General features: G+C 35.2%; 1 protein-coding gene across 2 annotated transcripts in view; it reads left to right on the forward strand.

Moving 5' to 3' along the window:
* Positions 1 to 20,918, forward strand: part of MKLN1 (muskelin 1) — a 359,451-nt gene that overhangs the window by 217,657 nt on the left and 120,876 nt on the right. For both annotated transcript variants that reach the window (XM_082846006.1, XM_082846005.1), the window contains one exon: positions 6,927 to 6,996. In XM_082846006.1, the coding sequence (XP_082702132.1) occupies positions 6,927 to 6,996 (70 nt within the window). The remainder of the gene's footprint in view (positions 1 to 6,926; positions 6,997 to 20,918) is intronic.

A 20,918-nucleotide genomic window follows, 5' to 3' on the forward strand; every position in this document is an offset into this window, starting at 1 on the left:
CCATGATATATGTGTTTTATGATTTAATCATTTCCCTGCTACTACAAAAAACGCTGCATTAGACAGACTCATTTTTGAGTCTCTATACGTAGATCTTTATGTACTGATGGTCTTATTTTTATGGGATAGATTCTGAGAGTGCCAGGTGAAAGAATATGTACATTTAGAATTTTGATAGATGTTGCAAATTGACTTTCCATCAAGGTTGGAGTAATGGACATGTCCACAGTTTCTCCCTGATCTCCTGTTAAGTAGGGATTTAATTTCATCAATTTGATGGGTGAAAAAAGATACCTTACTATGTTAATTTGTTTTCCCTGACACAAACAATACACAGGGATTTAGAAAAAAAAAATTTTGTTGCTGTTTACTAGCCATTTTAATGACTCTTCAGTGACATGCATTCTGCTCATTTTTCATTTTGTTGTTCATCTTATTCACAATGTGAAAGTGTTTTGCATATCTTCGGTAGGAATACTTTATTAGTCTTATGGGTTGCAAACACTTTTCCCTAAACTATTGCTTGTTTCCTATCTTTCTTTATGGTGTTTTTTACAATACAAAATTCAAAAGTTTTTTGTAATCAAATAACTTTTTCGTTTTAAAGCTTCTGAGATCTCACTAACGCTTTTGGTTGTACATATTGGCCCTCAAATTTTTTTCTAATATGTTTATGTATGTTTAAATTTTTAATTGGAATTTTGTATATGATATTAGATAGGGGTTAACTTATTTTCTTCCAGTGGATATTCAGTTGTATAAGCGTCTCTTAAATATGAACTGTCATTTCCCATTGAAATAAAATATCACCTTCATCAAATATTAAATTCTCATCCACACAGGGCTCAATTTCTGGATTTTTGTTTCTTAGCTATTGATCTATTCCTATACCAATCACTACTGTTTTTTTTGTTTGTTTTTGTTTTTTGCGGTATGCAGGCCTCTCACTGTTGTGGCCTCTCCCGTTGCGGAGCACAGGCTCCGGATGCACAGGCTCAGCGGCCATGGCTCACGGGCCCAGCTGCTCCGTGGCATGTGGGATCTTCCCGGACCGGGGCATGAACCCGTGTCCCCTGCATCGGCAGGCGGACTCTCAACCACTGCGCCACCAGGGAAGCTCTCACTATTCTTTTTCATAAATTTTCTTGGCTTTTTTTGTACAATTTTCTTTACAAACTTTTTTGTACTGTGTACTTTTTGGGTGAGGCTTCCGATACCTCAGAGAGAGTGGGCAGTCTGGCAGTCTTTGTCTTGTGGCTTTTGATATACCATATCCTATATTGTTAGTTCTCTGTAGGTCACCAGGAGAGACCTCTCAGCAACTAGATGTCCTCAGCTAAGAGGGCAAGTACATTCTCATCTAGAGGGCTAAAGCTCTCCTGAAGATCTTTGTGGGCCAGGGAGACAGCCAGTTGTCCCAGGAATGCTCATTTAGTTGATGCCTTTTTCTTGGGGAAAGAGGCATCCATGGATCTCATGGTCCTCTTAGGGCCAAGCTTTTGTGGTAATTCTTAAAGTTCTGGTTCTGGCCTCTGTCACCTTCTGGGCTTAAGAGAGGTACTTAGTAGTTGTCTTAGTGTTGGGCTGGAGATCATGAGGAATATCTTCAAGCTTCCATCTTTCCAAGCCCCCTTAGGCTGCACCTTGTTTCTGGTCTGTATCATATTTCTCTTTTTTCTTAATTGTATAGTTGATACACAATATTATATTAGTTTCAAGTATACATATTTCTCTTTTATCTTAGTATAAACTTTAAATTACAGATAATAAGGATTCATATACTCTATGCTTTGATGGAACCACTTTAATTTTTTTCCTTTTAGTACTGTTTATTTATTTGTTCATATCTATCAAATATTTATTAGGCACTTTCTGTTTGGCAGCATTTAAGTTTCGAGTTAGGCATATGAGGGTGAATACCTCCCAGACCCTGTCTTCTTAGCAGCATTTTACATAGTTTTCACATATTTGTTCTCAAAATACTTTCTTCAGTTGGCATCTACAGTTTCTAGGTTTTCATCTTCTTCACCTTTGGCCCTTCTCGGTCTCCTTTGCTTGATCTTTCTCTTCTGGACCCCCTAAATAATGGGCCCCCAGAGCTTAATCAGTCCTTCAGCTTCTTTTCTAGCTCTCTTTTATCCCCTGAGTCATTTCACTCAGTGTCATAGCTCTAAATATTTTAGCATTTGATATACTGATGTTTCTCTATATTTTTTTCAGCTCTGGCATTTTCCTTGAATTTCAGCTTCAGATAATCCAACTGCTGGATCTCTAATGGGCTGTTTAATAGGCATTTCAAAATTCACAAGACCGGGCTTCCCTGGTGGCGCAGTGGTTGAGAGTCCGCCTGCCAATGCAGGGGACATGGGTTTGTGCCCCGGTCCGGGAAGATCCTACATGCCGCGGAGTGGCTGGGCCCGTGAAACATGGCCGCTGAGCCTGCGTGTCCGGAGCCTGTGCTCCGCAACGGGAGAGGCCACAACAGTGAGAGGCCCGCGTACCACAGGAAAAAAAAAATTCACAAGACCATAACATATTGTAACTGTTTGCCCCCTTAACTTTGCGTTTAGTGATCCATCTGCTCAATTTTCAGATTATGACATGGCTAGCTCCCTCATATTGTTCAGGTCTGTTTCTCTTCTACTTTGCTTTATTTTTCTTCATAGTACTATTAATCCTTACCACTACTTTGACATTATATAGTTGTTTGTTTATTAATTTTCTAGATGCTGAGAGACTTTAATTTCCTGCTACTGTTTTTTTATCAGTTTCTTCTGATATTTACTGTGTTTTGCTTTATTTTTGTTTTCGTTTAATTCATTAAGACTCACAATCTTGGCTTGAACTATTATTTTATAGTTATTGTTTTCATCCAGTTCATACTTTTTTAAATTGTATTTTTAAATCTCTACCTTTGACCCCTTTAATCCCAGTTAATACTTTTCTTTAACTTCCTCCTAGTTTTACAAAGATTGTGTCTGCCTTATATATCTTTCTGTCATGAGTCACTGTTATTGTGTGTGCCTTCATGTAATAGTAATGTTACTACTATTCACCCAGTCCAAAGGGTATCTTACTATGTTATTTTAGACCATTTATATGTATGACTGTACTAGATGCTTGGTATTAATATTGTCATTTTATTTAAAATTTTCTGTTTTTAATGTGTCCTGCTTTCATTTAATCTTTTATTTCCTTCTTTTTGCTATTTTTTGTTGTTGATATTCTGTCTCAAATAATTTGTAAGATATGTAGTATGTTTTTATTCTAAACAAGTATGCTTGAGTCTCTTTTTCTTAATTTCAGAAACATTATTCTTAGGAGCTATGAAAAATGATGAAATTAACTCACATTGCATTTGATCTCCCCTCCTCCAATTTATTATACTTTGTGATTTTTGTGGTCCCAATTTATCATAGTTATAATATATTAGGTTTTCTTTCATGCTTTATAACATTCATGTCAGAGTGATTTTTTTCCTAGTTTTTTAGCTTTAGCTTTTAACTGTACTGCAGTGTTTTCATAGAGTTCTCATCTTTGCTTTGTAATTCATTCTTAATAAAACACACCTTTTTTTCTGATAATGTGTCAGATGTGTTAATTTTAGAATATTTGAAAAGTACAGAAAAGCACAAAGAAGGAAGAAAGTCACTGAAATCTCACCATTGAGAACTACATTAACAATTTAGTATATCTTCTTTGTCTTTTCTCTTCATGCATGAATATTATTATTACTTACAACACTTGATTTACAGTATATAAACTACCTTTTCCCTTCACTCACTATGTAGTGGACATTTTCCAACAATATTAAAGTCAGGCTGTAGAATACATTATGATTACATGGTATTTTGTAACAGATATTTCATAATTTGTTTTAACGCATCCTCTGTTGTTAGACAATTAGGTTGTTCACAGTTTGTTATTATAAATTGTATTGTGATGAATGTGGATGATTTAAATCCCCTGGATTATTTTTTAGGTTAAGTTCCAAGAAGTGGAATAATTCTGAGGCTGTATAGTTTGGTGATTAGGAGCGTTGGCTTTAGAGTCAGACTGCCTTGGGTTCAAATTATTATTTCTTAGGTGTGTATGCTTAGGCAAATTAATTTATCTCTCTCAGTTTCTTAATCTGTGCTTTGACGGTAATAGCTTATGTATGGAAAGCACTTAGACCAGTGTCTGAGATGTCATAAAAGCTCAGAAATGTTAGATGCAAACATCATCACTGTCATCGTGGCTGACGTCATTATCATTTTTATTTAAAAGCATATGCATATTTGAAATGATTTTTTAATATAATATTAAAATTCTCTCTTGAAAAGTTGTATCAATTTGCATTTCTACCAGCAAAATATGAGAGTGGCATTTTACCAGCTCTGGCCAACAGCTGCAATTATGATTAAAACACATGTTGTTTTGAGAGTGTAGGCCCAATTTTATAGGGTTAATATATATATTTGTTTTAATCTCTAATTTTTGGTTATTGATTTCGAATGTTTGGGTTTTACCTATTTTCATATGGGGTATTTATGTTTAAGTGCTCTTCATTCATATTTTAATTAGCCTTTTGTGTTTTATGTTGCCTATATTTTTCTAGTTGGTTTTTACCTTTTAGTATTGTTTGAGGTTATTTTATATATTAATGTTTTACCTTTGTGAGATGTGTATGTAAAGAAAATTCTTTTCCTTATAGTATTGCCTTTTAAAAAAAGTTATTTTTTTTGACATTTATTAAGTCAAAAAGAATAACTTTCTCTGTGACAGGTATAGATCTATATTTTAAGATAGATAAATAAATGGGCCTTTGAGAAGGCACATTATTTTAGAATGATTTTAGATTTACAGAAAAGTTGCAGAGATAGTACGAAGTTCCCATATGCCCCTCACCTAGTTTCTCCTATTGCTAACATCTTATATTACCATGGTACAGTTGTCATGACCAAGATACCAACACTGATACATTACTATTACCTAAATACCACATTTTATTTGGATTTCATTAGTTTTTCCACCGTTTTCTTTCTGATCCAGGATCCCATCCAAGATACCATTACTTTTAGTTGTCTTGTCTCTTTACTCTCCTCTGCTCTGTGACAGTTTTTCAGTCTTTCCTTGTTTTTCAATATATTGAGAGTTTTGAGGAGTACTGGTCATGTATTTTGTTGAATGTTCCTCAATTTGAATCCGTCTGGTGTTTTTCTGATTGTTAGACTGGGGTTATTTATATCAGTATGGACTCAGGGATATTTATACTTTGGGTTCTAATCCAATACTATGTTATTTATTTTGTTGTTTATTTTAGCTTTGGCCATTCATTCTTTCATGTTGGCTCCTCTGTGTCCCTTTGACATGCCCCCACCTTCCTTTTGCTGTTGTTGTTTTGAGCACTACAACATGCTCTAGGCTAATCTTCTGGATTCCCTGCTCTAATCCTAGAATCAGCTACCTCCCCAAGAATCCCTGTTTCCTTCTATTGGACTGTGGTATGTAGAAACCAAGATTCGGCATTGGTGTACTCACTGCTACTGGGGGTGTCACTGCTTCTAGTCTCTATTAGTGAACAGAGCTAGGAATACTATTTGTGTCAGTGTGCATGGGTATATGTACGCACATTCACATATAATTACTTCTGAATCTGTATCTATATAAACCTAAATATGAGTTCACACTGATGTCTCTGACTCTATTTCAGTACCATCAGGATCATTCCAACCTCCATGCCCTTGCTTTTCTGTAGCTTCCCACTCGAAGTGAGAAGCTTGACTCCCATCATCTACCGTTCATTTACTTATTTGTTTGACCCCAGTATACATGTAAAGTGTTTCAGAATTAACCCATATCCCTCCGAGAAATAACTTTATCAAATAAAGTACAGTTTTTTTAATTAATTAATTTAATTTTGGCTGCGTTGGGTCTTTGTTGCTGTGTGCGGGCTTTTCTATAGTAGCGGTAAGTGAGGGCTACTCTTTGTTGCGGTGTGCGGGCTTCTCATTGTGGTGGCTTCCCTTGTTGCGAAGCACAGGCTCTAGGCGTGCGGGCTTCAGTAGTTGCAGCACGTGGGCTCAGTAGTTGTGGCATGCAGGCTCTAGAGCGTGGGCTCCGTGGTTGTGGCGCACAGGCTTAGCTGCTCCATGGCATGTGGGATCTTCCTGGACCAGGGCTCGAACCCGTGTCCCGTGCATTGGCAGGCGGATTCTTAACCACTGCGCCACCAGGGAAGTCTGTAAAATACAGTTTTTGTGTATGGTTCTATTTGTCTTTAACTTTACAGTTTCCAGTGAGAGCACTGTCTTCCAAAGTTACTTATATCAGTTCCTTTTTTCACAGTTCTGTTTTTGGTGCTGGGCTTAAAAGACCTTTTTGATCCAAAGATTAATTTTATATACATATACATATATATATATATATATATATATATATATATATATATATAAATAGAGAGTGAGAGAGAGAGAGAGAGAGGGGGTGAGAGAGGGAGGAAGAGGGAGGGAGGGAGGGAGGAGAGAGAGAGAGGGAGAGAGAGAGGGAGAAGGAGAGAGTATTTTATTAATTATTAGATATTTTATTACTTTATTTACCTTAAATTCCTAAAAACAACTATAGTTCATTTTGTCACTTGATGTGAAGTAGAGCTATACACACACACACACACACACACACACACACACACACACATATATGCATATGTATATAGTACTTTTTTCAATTGTTTAAAATGCTACCTTTATCATATTTTAAAATTTGTAAATTACTAGACATTTTCTGTATTTCTTATTCTGTTTAATTTTCTCTTCTTATTCAAGTTCCAGGTATTATATAACTTTGTGATAATTTTAGCATCTGGTAGATTATTTCTCTTTTTGCATATGCCTGTTCACTTATTCTTTTAATTAATTGCTATAATTTTAATTTCTTTATTTCAGGAACATTTTAGTGGATAAGCCAAATGACCAGTCTTCACGGTGGTCTTCAGAGAGCAACTACCCTCCCCAGGTAAGATTATGTGTAGCTCTTGATACCATTCAGAAGTCAGATTTTAAATAGGCATGCACTTAACTGATCAGTTATCTAGATTCCATTAATAGTTTATTCAGTCTTTGAAATTGTGAGGTAAATTTTTTTTTGTTTTTAATTTATTTATCTGGCTGTGTGAGGCCTTAGTTGCGGCATGCGGGCTCTTGGGCTCTTTTAGTTGCAGCATGCAGAATATAGTTCCCTGACCCGGGATCAAACCCGGGCCCCCTGCATTGGGAGCGCAGAGTCTTAACCACTGGACCACCAGGGAAGTCCCAGAGGTAAATTTTTATTTCCTCTTTTTTTGTTTGTTTACATTTTGGAAGAATTTTTATTTCATAGGCAAATACAGTGTGGAATTTGATGAAGCATAGACTTTATACTTCTCTCTACTGGAACATTTAAAATATAATTTATGATTTTTCTGGATTACTAATGATGCAAAACTAAGTTTCTTGTTACGTTTTGAGGAAAATGTTAACTAAAAAGAACTGGTTAAGGTGCTGTTAGTGTTCTGAGTAGTAATTGATCAGAGTACTGATCTGAGCAGAGGTTGTGACTTCTGCACTTAAACTCAAGTCATTCTGTAAATATTTAAGGAGATGTTAGTAAATTCAACTTTGACTCAGTGATTCAGTAACTGCCTTTTAGGCAAAATAAGCTTAATATAGTTTGTTATTTTACTAAACTAGTATATTTAGATGACATCAGGACCATGAGCTAAATTGTTTCCTTGACAAGTGGTGTCCGATGTCATCTGAATTAAAAAATAATCATTTTTCAGTTATATTACACTTTCAGCATTAGCACTTATGTCCACATCCTTGAGGAAATTAATGCTCTCATAGGTAAAGAAGATGGGTAAATAAAACTTACTTTATTTTTTTTTTATTCTAGTGTAATTCTTGGAAACCTAGTCTCTACTTATTTTTCCTTTTCAATTGTTTTTTTAGTTTACAAACCTTTTTGGATCACCTGGTGTTTTAAGTGTTTAATTGCAAAATATATAGCCAAAGAATACACACACATTTATATATAAAATATAAAGGATAATAAAGCAAATACCTGTTTACTTGTCAACCATCTTTAGAAATAGAAAACTGCTACAACCTTTGAAGCTTCCTGTGAGCCCCATCTTATATCTATCCTCTAATCCCACCCCAGTAATTATTATTTCATATTTTGTTAAGCATATTCTCATAGTATTATATATGTATATGTTTATAAATTCCTGTGATTTAAGTTTTGTCTGGCTTTGGCTTTATATAAATATAATATATATTGAATCACTCATTATACATCTTCTTTGGCTAGCTTTTTGTTTGTTTGCTTAACATTACGATATTAATGTTGCCGAGTATAATTATAGTTTGTTAGTTTTCACTACTGTTTAGTGTTCCAGTATATAAGTATGCCAAAATATATCTATCCATTTTTCAGTTGATAGACTTTTGAGTTTTTTATAGTTTTTGCTCTTAGGAACAAGATGCTATGAATAGTCTTCTATGTTTTTTCCTGGTGCACACATACAAGAGTTTCTTTAGGGTATATACCTTGGTGTACAATTGCTGGATCATAGAGGATATGTGTGTTCAACTTTTATCTGGTAATGCAAAACTGTTTTTACAAAATAGATGTATAATTTATACTCTGACTGGCAGTGTATGAAAGTAGTTGTGCATTGTGTTCTTCCCATCACTTCTATGGATGATTTTTAGATTTTACCAGTCTGGTGGATCTTTCACTGTAACTCAGAGTTAAGTTCCTGCTAGCCTCTTGTTACAGATTTTCATCAACCAGTCAATACATAATGTTGCTTTATATGCATTTCTGTTTAAAGACACCTTACTTTGTGTATACTGTTTATTCATTAGCATTGGACTCACAGCCATTAGCACTATAACTCTTGCCTGAATGAAGCTTATCCAATAACACATATTTTCTCTGTAAGGCACATTGCAGCCTTCTTGCATTTAGAAACACTAGACAGCACTTCAGCACTATACTTGGGGATCATTTTAGACAGTGAAACACCAACAGAAAACACAGAAATATTTTTAAATGTGCCTAAATAGACCATGAAAAGGAAACTTGTTTGTAGTATGAGAGCTAAAACAAGAAGGCATAGGGTCCATTGTTTGACCTTAGCTGGGAGAGTGTGCTTCTGGCAACTTAAATTTTTTGCTGCTCTGTGCATGTCCAGGAATGACTGAGAGTATTGATTTGATGTTAAAAATAAATTTTAGTGATTAGATGAATATGCAAGTGCAAAACCCATGAATAGTGAGGAACAACTATACTGTAACTAACAATTCATTTACCATATCTTGAACAGGTCTGAGAATTAGAAAGAAAGGAAAAGAGGACTCTGAAAAATCAAAAGCATTGTGATGAGATTGTAGGTTCTAAGGGCCTTTTCTTAAGAATCCACTTTGGATATAATGTTATTCTGTTTGGTTGATTGTTTCTTTCGGTTTCAGCAACTGGAAGCAGCTTTGTGCATGGGGGGCGTAGCTGTGAAAGATAGGCACATTAACAGCAAGTTGACAACTGACCAAGTGTCATAAGGGGGAAGACAGAAAAATCTAAGTAACAAATAGAAAACCAAAAGTATAACATATAGGGGGTCTTTAGTGCAAGAATACTCTGTATTTCATTAACCTCTAGGATAGTGTTTCTAGTAAACTTTCTGCAGTGATGAAAATACTCTATAATCTGCACTGTATAATATGGCAGCTGCTAACCACAGGTGGCTGGCTATTGAGTACTTGAAATGAGGCTAGTGCATCTAAGGAATGCAATTTTAAATTTTATTTAATTTTAATTATTTTAGATTAAATAGCCCCAGGTGGCTAGTAGCTGTGTATTAGACTGCACAGATCTAAGGCATTGCTGTTATTCGGATATACTGTTTGATGCTCACAGCGCTTGACTCCGTCAGTAAGAAATTGTAATTATGTTTAGTATATGCAGCTTAAGCAGATAAGGAAGTTAATGGTGCAGTTATCTAGAGAGGGGTGGAAAACAAAATCAAAGCCTCTCAGCTACTCCTTTTTTTCCCATAATGAGAAAAAACTATAAGTGTGTACATGAATGCTAGGACGTATGGCATGTTTTGAGAGTGAATGAACCCTAAACACTTCTCTCGAGAGCTTGTGTTGGGTTATGAGTGGGGTAGGTAAAAATACAAATATTTTTCTTGTAATATATGTTGATTATTTTTCTTTGGATGGCTACTAAATTGTCAGGGCATAAGTATTATACTTATTGTTTGGACCTAACTACTTAAGAAATAGAACTGTTGATATTTCTTTTGACCTTGAGTGCTGTATTAGTCATCAATTGCTGTGTAACAAATGGCCGCAGAATTTAGCAGTTAAAAACAAACATTTATTATTTCACCCTGTTAGTGAGGGTCAGATTTTGACGCAGGAGAAAAAAAGAGAACCCATCTACTGGGGAATGCTTGAATACATTTTTCATGGAATATTGTCAGCCGTTTAAATGAAATGAACTGGCTTCATACCAGTTGACTTGGAGGAATTTCCACTATAAAATGAGAAAAGCATGATGCAGAGAAACATCTATAATAAGATCCTACTGTTGTTACCTGAATAACAACTCTCCCTCCCTCACCACTATATGTGTATGTACATGTGTATATTTTTATTTGATACAGTGAGCCCAGATAAAGATATGATAGGATATACATCTGGTTGTTGGCATTGGTTATTTAAGAGAGGAGGAGATGAGATAGGAAAAAGAGAGAAAACAATTATTTTTAAAAGTTATTCCCGTCAAAATATTTGATATTCGACTTATGTAAAGTATGTGTCTGTGTGAGTGTGTGCATAGAGTTCAAATGAATCGTCATCAAAATGGTGGTGGTTGTGTCAGGATAATGGCATTTAGGTAATTTTAAATTTCTTTTCAGTTTTATACTTTTATCTCTTTTGATTCTCATTTTCAATTTATATTTATAATTTATATAAACAGAAAAAAATGAAAGCCATTTTCATTGTGGTAGGGAGCAAATATTTTTAGACCTAATGAGAAAACATTGCTGTTGATTCTGGATTCTCTCTCTGTACTGGGAGGGAGTAAATGTAGCATGAATGAAAACCCTATAAATACTTTAAGATAGTAATTTCACCCTTCTCCCACATCAGATATGTTTTATAGAAGTTACTGATACTGCCATGGAAAATATGTCTTTCAAGTTGACTGGGGAATACCCTAGGGTTGGTTGAAATGTACAGGCAGTTACATATGTCTTGATAATTGCTTTAAGAAAGATTAGATCATAATTCTTCTACTACAATTATAAGTTCCTTCTAAGGAACTTAGTTTAAATAAAAGTATGGTATTAGGTAGTTTAAATAAAAGTATGGTATTAGGTAATATTCTTTGCTTTCTGGGGCTAGAGAGAGAGTAGTTAAAGTTGTTTAACAAACTGCAGGCATTCTGCTTTTGCAGGTCAAAAAAAACTTTAGTGATTACTTAATACAGTTGGGTGTATGTGTGTGTGTGTTACAGCTTTTGCAGTACACTGACATTATTCTTTCTCTGTTTGATGAACCATAACAAGAATATTATAGGAATAAGAGTTACTTGCAAAGTAAGGAGAAAATATATGCATTTCAATGTAATTTCTATCTGTGGAAACAGGATACCAGTAAATTTATGAAGCTTCTTTATGGTATTTTGCCCAAGTGTGTGAAAAGAACATTGTATGTTTTGAATAATACATTTTTATTTAATATGATTTCCATATAGTGAAATGCATGAACCTTAAGTGTATAGTATCCGTTTTGAAAAATGCACACACTAATATAATTTACACCCCTATCAAGATAAAAAATGTTTTCATCGGGTCAGGAAGATCCTTTCTGTCCCTTACCAGTGAATCCTTAACTCTCTCACCCTCTACCCAGAGGCAACCACTGTTTGGATTTCTTTTGCTGTAGATTAGTTTTACCAGTTCTAAAATTAATAGAAATGAGTATATACTCTTTTATATATGGCTTTTTATACTCAGAATTTTGGGGTGGGGGGATGCTTGTCCATGTCTTATGTGCATCAATATTTCATATCTTTTCATTACAGAATACCATTCTGTTCTATGGACATGCCAAGATTTGTTTATCCATTTTCCTGTTTATGGACATTTGCAATATTTCAGTTTGGGGTGATTATGAATAAAGCTTATATAAACATTCTTTTATAAGATTTAAAAAATAATACATATTTTCGCTTATTTGGGGGTAAATATCTAGAGATAGAATTGCTGCATCATAAGGTAGAGATGGAGTTGACCCTTTAACAATGTGAAGAGGTGGCAACCCCCATGCAGTTGAAAATCTGCATGTAACTTTTGACTCCCCCAAATATTACCGATAGCCTACTGTTGATCCGAAGCTTATTGATAAGATATATTGTCGGTTAACACGTATTTTGTACGTTATATGTATTATATACTATATCTTACAATAAAGTAAGCTAGAGAAAAGAAAATGTTATTAAGAAAATCATAAGGAAGAGAAAGTACATTTACTGTACTGTACTATGTTTATCAATATCATAAGTGTATGTTGTCTGTGTACAAGATGAATTGTGTGTCGGTACCTACATCAATATCGTCTCACATGATACAAAACACTGTAGATGTTACATGTATTACTAACACTAGACACTAAAAATGAAAAGGTAAAATGTGGGAAAGAAATTCATATTTATTTACAGGTATAGCTATTCATGCATTGATAATGAAGAAGCAGCAGTATGGTAGATTTCTGGTAGCCTAGTGTAATTGATACAGTTGCTTCACAGTACCCTACCCTATACACTAATGAATGAGTTGTTATAAAATTTTTATGGTATACAGTATTATAGTCATATTCATAATACAGTTTTGGAAACATTGTTAACATTTTCTCAAAAACTACTTACCTGTGATGATAGGCTGACACTTGGTTTTTCCAGTTACTAGAGAGAGGGGAGCATACTGTATGATAATGTAATCATTTGAAAACAAAGTTATCAAACAGTAAGAAAACTAACATTGTTAATTTTGTATAAAATGTCAGTCACCTTATGCCTATGTAAGGATAGGCTATCCACTTCAATACAAGTCTTGTACATGGTGTTCTACACAATGAATACTTAGGCAATGATGATGACACAGAAACGTTTCATATAGTTCTTGCTGTACACTTACTAAATTTTCACATGAAGACGCACACATACATACAGCAGAGAGGTTTATTAATTGTACAGCATGATGATTATTTACTATTCATTAAGTGGAAGTGGGTCATCATAAAGGTCTTCATCCTTGTTATCTTCATGTTGAGTAGGTTGAGGAGGAGGAGGAAGATGAGGGGTTGGTCTTGCTGTCTCAGGAGTGGCCTCGGTGGAAGAGGTAGAGGAGTTCCAAGAGGAGGCAGGAGAGGCAGGCATACTTGGTGTAACCTTACATAAATACACTGTAATTTCTGACTTTTTTGCTTTTCCATTTCTCTAAAAATGTTTCTATACAGTACCAATCCTTCTTCCACTGTTTGCTTTAGTTTTAGTGCCCATGTCATAGAAGGTCCATGTTGTAAAAGAAGTCAAAAGCAGTATTGAATAATTGGAATCCTTCTTTCTGCCAGATTGTCTAATGTCAGTTTGTTTTCCGGCACTGCTTCTTCTGTGTCTTCTTCCTCATCGTCTGGCACTGGTTTGGAAGCACTCATCTCCATCAAGTTGTCTTCTGTTAATTCCTCTGGTGTGGTGTCTGTTAGCTCTTGAATTTCTCCAAGATCCATGTTTTGAAACCCTTCACCCCCTACCTTTTTTGCCATATCAACTATCTCTTTCAGGATTTCCTTGATTGTCATAAATCCTGTGAAATCATACACAAATCTAGACACAGTTTTCCTCAGCAGGAATTTGTTGTTTTGGGCTTAATGACTTTCACAGCTTTTTCTACAATAACCATGGCATATTCAGTGGTGAAATCCTTCCAGACTTCCATGATGTTCTACCAGAGTTTTCTTCCATAGCGTTGGCAGTCCTTCCCATGGAGTACTGTGTGTAATGAACCTTAAAGGTCCTTATGACTCCCTAATCTAGAGGTTGAGTTAGAGACATTGTATTTGGGGGCAAGTAGACCACTTTGATGCCTTTGACATTGCACTCATGGGGTTCTGAGTAGCCAGAGGTATTGTCCAATATCAAAAGAACTTTAAAAGGTAGTCCCTTACTGGCAAAGCGCTTCCTGTCTTCAAGGACAAAGCATCAGTGGAACCAATCCAGAAAAAGGGTTTTTGCCCAGGCCTTCTTGTTTTACAACCTTATAGAAAAGGGCAGTCCCGATCATAAACCCGACTGCATTTACACAAAATAGTAGAGTCAGCCTATCCCTTCCTGCCTTAAATCCTGGTGCTCACTTCCTTTCTTAAATATCCTTTGTGGAATTTTTTCCCCAGGATATGGCACATTAAAAACTTGTTCAGGCAGCTATTTTTTCTCCTCAATGATTTTGTTAATGGCATTTGGAAACTCATATGCTGCCTCTAGGTTGGCTGGTGCACTGATTCCCCTGATACCTTGACATTTTTTTAAATTAATTAATTAATTTTTGGCTGTGTTGGGTCTTCATTGCTGTGCATGGGCTTTCTCTAGTTGTGGCGAGCTGTGTTGTGGTGCACGGGCTTCTCATTGTCGTGGTTTCTCGTTGCGGAGCACTGGCTCTAGGCGCACAGGCTTCAGTAGTTGTGGCTTGCGGGCTAGAGCTCAGGCTCAGTAGTTGTGGCTCATGGGCTTAGTTGCTCCGCGGCATGTGGGATCTTCCTGGGCCAGGGCTCGAACCCTTGTCCCTTGCATTGGCAGGCAGATTCTTAACCACTGTGCCACCAGGGAGGCCCTACCTTGACATTTTTTAAGCCAAACCTTTTTCTATTGTAAAATTATCAAACCATCCTTTGCTAGCATTAAATTCTCCAGCTTTAGATCTTTCACATTCCTTTTGCTTTAAGTTGTCATGTAATGACTTTGCTTTTTCTCGAATCATTAGAGTCTGTAGGTAATGCCTTTCTTATAGCAATCCTGCACCCACATAAAAGCTACATTTTCAAAATAAGATTAAAAGGTATTTCACGAAAACTGCAAGGTTTTTGTGCCTTCTGGCATAGCTGTAGCAATGGCTTCATGGATTTCTTTTTCTTTTATTACAATGGGCCTTACTTGGGATTCATTTATCTTGAAATGGTGGGTATCTGCAGCTGCGGACACCAATCTGTGGTAGATATTAAGTAATTCAACTTTTTCTTATAATGTCATGACTTTTCTTTGCTTCTTGGGAGCACTTCCAGCATTACGAGTGGCGCTTTGTATGGGTTTCATGGTTTTATTCGTGGTTCACAGTATTGCACTAAACAGTGAAAAATACGTGAGAACTGCGAGAGATCACTTCTTATTGTGATATGCAATTTACTGGAGAGACAGCTGCTCACATGGAGATGATAAGCATCACATGGCATTTTAGGCAGATGCTCTCAACACTTGAGCTCACCACAATAGCAACAGAAGGTGGCTATGAAATTATTACAGTAGTATAGTATATATTGCAGTTAATTTTATGCAGTTATGATTTAATATTGCAACTTTGTTTACATTTCACCTCACTGCAGATGGCACCATATACAGTTTGTAAGGGTTTGTGTGTGTAAGTTTTAATAAATTTTAACTTTTTATAATAGATTTGTATATATTTTATGGTAGTAAATGATAAAATAGACTAGTATCTACATATATTTTATGCATTCATTGCATACCTTTTTCTTAATTTTTTTGTTATTTCTAGGCTTTTTCCAAATTGTCTGTTTTTCAGTTTTTTTCAAATTTCTAGGTCTTTTCAGATTGTTGCAAATATCCAAAAAATTTTCCAAGGTATTTACTGCAAAAATGTTGCATGTAAGTGTACCTGTGCAGTTCAAACCCATGTTATTCAGGGTCAGCTGTACATTACTTTGTATGAAATTATCAGACTGCTAGTTGCTTCATAGCCTCACCAACATTTGGCATTGACACACATTTTAATTTTAGTGTTTATTGGTGGTGTAAAATGGTTTTAATTTATAATTCCCTGATGACTCTTTATATTAAGCACTTCTTTCCATTTGCTTATGGCTGTTCATTTATCTTTCTTGTGAATTCTTTTACTCCTTTAAAAAAGTGGGGTTGTTTTCTTTTTTTATTACTGAGTTGTAGAAGTTGTTTATATATATTCTGGGTATAAGTTCCTTGTAAGTTATGTATTGTGAATATTTTCTCCCAGTCTGTGACTTGCTTATTCATTTCTTTAACACTAACTTTTATTATTTTTAAACAGCTATTAAAGTATAATGGACATACAATAAACTTTATATTTTTACTGTACAGTGTGATACGTTTGAACATATGTGTACGCTCTTGAAAATACCACCACTCCTGAAATACTAAACATGAGTATTACCACCAAAGTTTTCCATGTCTTCTTTTAATCCCTTCCACTCACCTCCATCCCCCATCTCCAGGTACCACGCTTCTTTCACTGTAGATTCATTTGCATTTTCTAGGGTTTTATATAAGTGGAGAAATATGATATGCATTTTTTGTCTGACTTATTTCACTCAAAGTGATTATTTTGAGATTCATCCATGTTGTAGTTTGCATCAATAATTCATTCATTTTTGTTGCCCAACTGAATTCTCTCATATGGACATATCACAGTTTGTTTATGTACTTATCTGTTGATGGACACTGGATTGTTTTCCAGCTTTTGGCAATTACAAATAAAGATGCATTGAAAATTAATGAACAAGTCTTTGTGGTTTTTAATTTGCATTTTAAAAATGATTATTGATGTTGACCATCTTTTCATATGCTTGTTTGCCTCTCTAAATGTTCTTTGGTGACATGTCTATTCAAAAGGTTTGTCCATTTTAGCATTTGTTTGTTTACTTTCTTATTATTGAATTTTGAGAGCCTTTGTATGTTTTGTGTATAAGTCCTTTATCAGATACATGGTTTGCAAATATTTCCTCCCCTTCTATGGCTCCCCAGCCTCAACTTTTCTTATGTCCCAGTACTAGGGAGAATTTTCATTAAGTATGATGCTGGCTGTGGATATTTTATAGATGTCCTATGTCAGTTTGAGAAAATTTTCTTCTATTTGTAGTTTTCTGAGAATTTCTAATCCTGAATGGGTATTGAATTTTATTGTTTCCCATATCTTAAAACACTTTTATGTTTCTCTACTTCTCCTAGAATAGAGTCCAAATTTCTTAATATGGTCACATATTACAGCTCCTTCCAGTAAGAGGTGCAGTCTGTTCCCCTACCTTATAAATCTTGGCTGGCCTTGTCACTTGCTTTAACCAACAGAAAATTCTATGGAATTGTTATTGCAACTTCTAAGCAAGGCCTCAAAAGGCCTTGTAGCTTCTGTTCTCTGTATCTTGAACTCTGAGACCACTTGCTCTGAAGAAAGCCCATCTAGCCTCCTTGAGGATAAAAGCCTATGGAGGGACCCAGTCATCCCAGCTAAGTCCAGCTTCCCCACTCTCTACCCCAACTAAGTCCAGTCCCACCAGCTGATACAGCTACATGAATAAGTCCAGGAGATATCATGGAAGAACTATCCATTGAACCCACAGAATCATGAGAAATCATAAATCACTATTGTTTTAAGACACTGGGTGATTTATTACACAGTCTGAGATTTACATAGATATACAGTCTGGACTTTTCTAGTGTTATTTCCTGTTCTAATGCTGCCTGTTTCTTTGTCAGTCCTTCACATCAGAGTAAATGATATTTCAACTAACCCTGTTATTCTAGTCAGAAACTAAATCATCATCTTGATACCTCCTTCTCCCCTCCCTATATCCAGCTATCACTTAACCCCATTCATTCTATCTCCAAAATATATGTCAAAACTGTCTAATCCTCTCTATCTCTGCACCACCTTAGTTCAAGTCTCCTTCATGTCATCTCTTGTCAGAATTATTGTAACTATCCTAACTCATCTGCCAGTCCCTCCAATCCATTCTGTACAAGGCAGACTCTGTGTGTGCGTGTGTGTGTGTGTGTGTGTGTGTGATGTTAATCAGATCTTGGCTTTCCATTGTGCTTAATGGATTCCATTGCATTTATAATTTATAATGCATGATATGGTAACTGCTTACCTCTTCAATCTCAACATTACCATCCTCCACCTTGCTTATTGGGCTCCAACCATGCTGGCCTTTTAACAGCTTCTATAACTCATTTTTCATAAGCCTTTTTGCCTGGCTAGCTCCGTGTAGTAGGTTATTAGTGCCCCTCCCTCCCAAAAAAGATATGTGCAACCTCAGAATGTAACCTTATTTGAAATAAAGGTTTTAGCAGATGTGATTATGATAAAGATCTTAGAGTGAGATCATCCTGGATTAGGGTGAGCCCTAAATCCAATTACAAGTGTTTTTATTAGACACAGAAAAGGAGAAAATACAGAGGGACACAAGGAAGAAGGTCATGTGAAGATGGAGGCAGAGATTCGAGTTATGCTGCCACAAGCAAGGAACACCAGGAGCCACTGGATAACGGGTAGTGGCAAAGAAGGATCCTCTCTTAGAGCCTTTGGAGGGAACATGGTCCTCCTAACATCTTGATTTCAGACTCCTGGCCTCCAGAACTGTGAGAGAATAAATTTCCATTGTTTTAAACCACCAAGTTTGTGGTAATATGTTATGGCAGCCTCAGGAAACTAATGCACTGTGTCTCATCCTTTAAAACTCACCTCCTGGGATATACTTTTGCTGATAGATCCATCTAATCTAATGGATGCTGATAGATCATCATTTCTCCTTTATATCATCTTTATTTCTTATAAATTGTTAACATCCATATGATTAAAAATGATTTTTAAATTGTTTTTCATGGTGAAAAAAATCTCTTTGGGCTGAAATTGTGAACAGTTTTGAACATTAAATTTTTTTCATTGTTTCCTTAATTCTATGGCTAAATTAAGGACCATGTGATAGATAGTTCTTTGATCCTCTATGAGCCTACCCTCTGCTTTGATAAAGAGATTGTGAGTCATTGTTTTATTTTAAAATTAATTTATTAATATTCACATATACAGAATTTAAAGGTTGATAATAAAGGATCTAAAATAGTTTTTCTAAAATGTTCATTCTTAATGACTTTTTTTTTTTTTTACAGTTTCTATTACTAAATCTACAGCAGTTATTTCTCCAAATTAAAAGTCATGGAAACTTCTTTAACTATGGGATAACACTGTTTAATAGTAACAGTACTCAGCATTGATGCCCAAGAGTTTGAAAAATAGTTGTAAAATTTATCAATAATGTGATTAAACATTAAAAATTTTACCTAAAATGTATTTGTCAGATCATTGTGCTTTACTTCAGTTAGAGAATTTACATTTTACTTATGTAATTTTTAATGACAAAATCCTATTTGGTTATAAATAAAATTTTATATAGACAAATGCTTTCGGTTGTATTCAGAGGTGATGTGGGATGATGGATGGTGTACAACAGATTGTATAAAGATCCATTTTTACTAGTTACAACATTGTATCTAACTAACCAGTTATCAGAGAAAACTGACTTGTAAACTGAGACTTTAAAGAATGACCAAAGAGAGAAAGGAGGAGGAAGGGATGGGAGGAAGTGGGAGTTCATGAGAAAGACAATGAGATGTAAATAGTCCCTTGCCTAGCTGTGTAGTCTGTTCTCTAATATACAGCTGTATTCTTAAGAAACTCAGTTACCAAAAATCATATTACCACACCTATTAATTTGATATGGATAAAAAGGATTAATAACTTAAGAATAGCAATCTCAATTTTCCTATGGCAATTTCTATAGTAAAGAAATCTTAATAGCTGCCTAGAATGTAAACCTCATATAAACCTAAACAGTTGTTATTGTGTAGTCATTAAATAAAGTTTTGACTGTGGGGTTAGTGAATCAGTAGGAATGCTTTTAGCACCAAATAATAGAAGGTCCTATAACAGTGGGTTAAACAAATAGAGTTTCTTTCCCGCCATCACCCCATCTCTTTCCCTGCCACACACATGGAAACTAGAGTTAGGCAGTTACTGTTGAAAGTTGAGTGGCTCAGAGATGGCTATCTGTGAGATTCTCTTAATCTTTTTCTTCATTGTTGCACAGTGGATGTTACAGCTGTAACTGTTCAGATAGTAAAGAGGTAGCATTTGTTTCAAAAAGCAAAACTTATCCCACAACGAACTTCTGCTTATCTCACTGACCAGAATTTTACCATGTATCTGTTTTTGGCCAGAAGGTGGCTAGGAAGAACTGGATTGAGAATGGAGGTTGGGTCAGCCAACCAACAGTATCAGACAAAATCAGATTGATTAAAAAAATTTTTTTTAATTGAACTATAGTTGATTTACAGTGTTGTGTTAGTTTCAGATGTGGAGCACAGTGATTCAGTTATATATATATATTCTTTTTCAGATTCTTTTCCCTTAATAGATTATTACAAAATATTGAGTGTAGTTCCCTGTGCTATACAGTAGGTCCTTGTTGTTTATGTATTTTATATATAGTAGTGTGTATATGTTAATCCCAAACTCCTAATTTATCCCTCCCCATCCTTTCCCCTTTGGTAACCATAAGTTTGTTTTCTATGTCTGTGGGTCTATTTCTGTTTTGTAAATAAGTTCATTTGTATCATTTTTTTTTAAGATTCCACATATAAGGGATAACATATGTTATTTGTCTTTGTCTGGCTTACTTCACTTTATGATAATCTCTAGGTCTGTCCATGTTGCTGCAAATGGCATTATTTCGTTCTTTATTATGGATGTGTAATATTTCATTACATATATATATACACAC

Source organism: Leucopleurus acutus (genome assembly GCF_964270905.1).
Source record: "Leucopleurus acutus genome assembly, chromosome: 9".
NCBI lineage: Eukaryota > Metazoa > Chordata > Mammalia > Artiodactyla > Delphinidae > Leucopleurus > Leucopleurus acutus.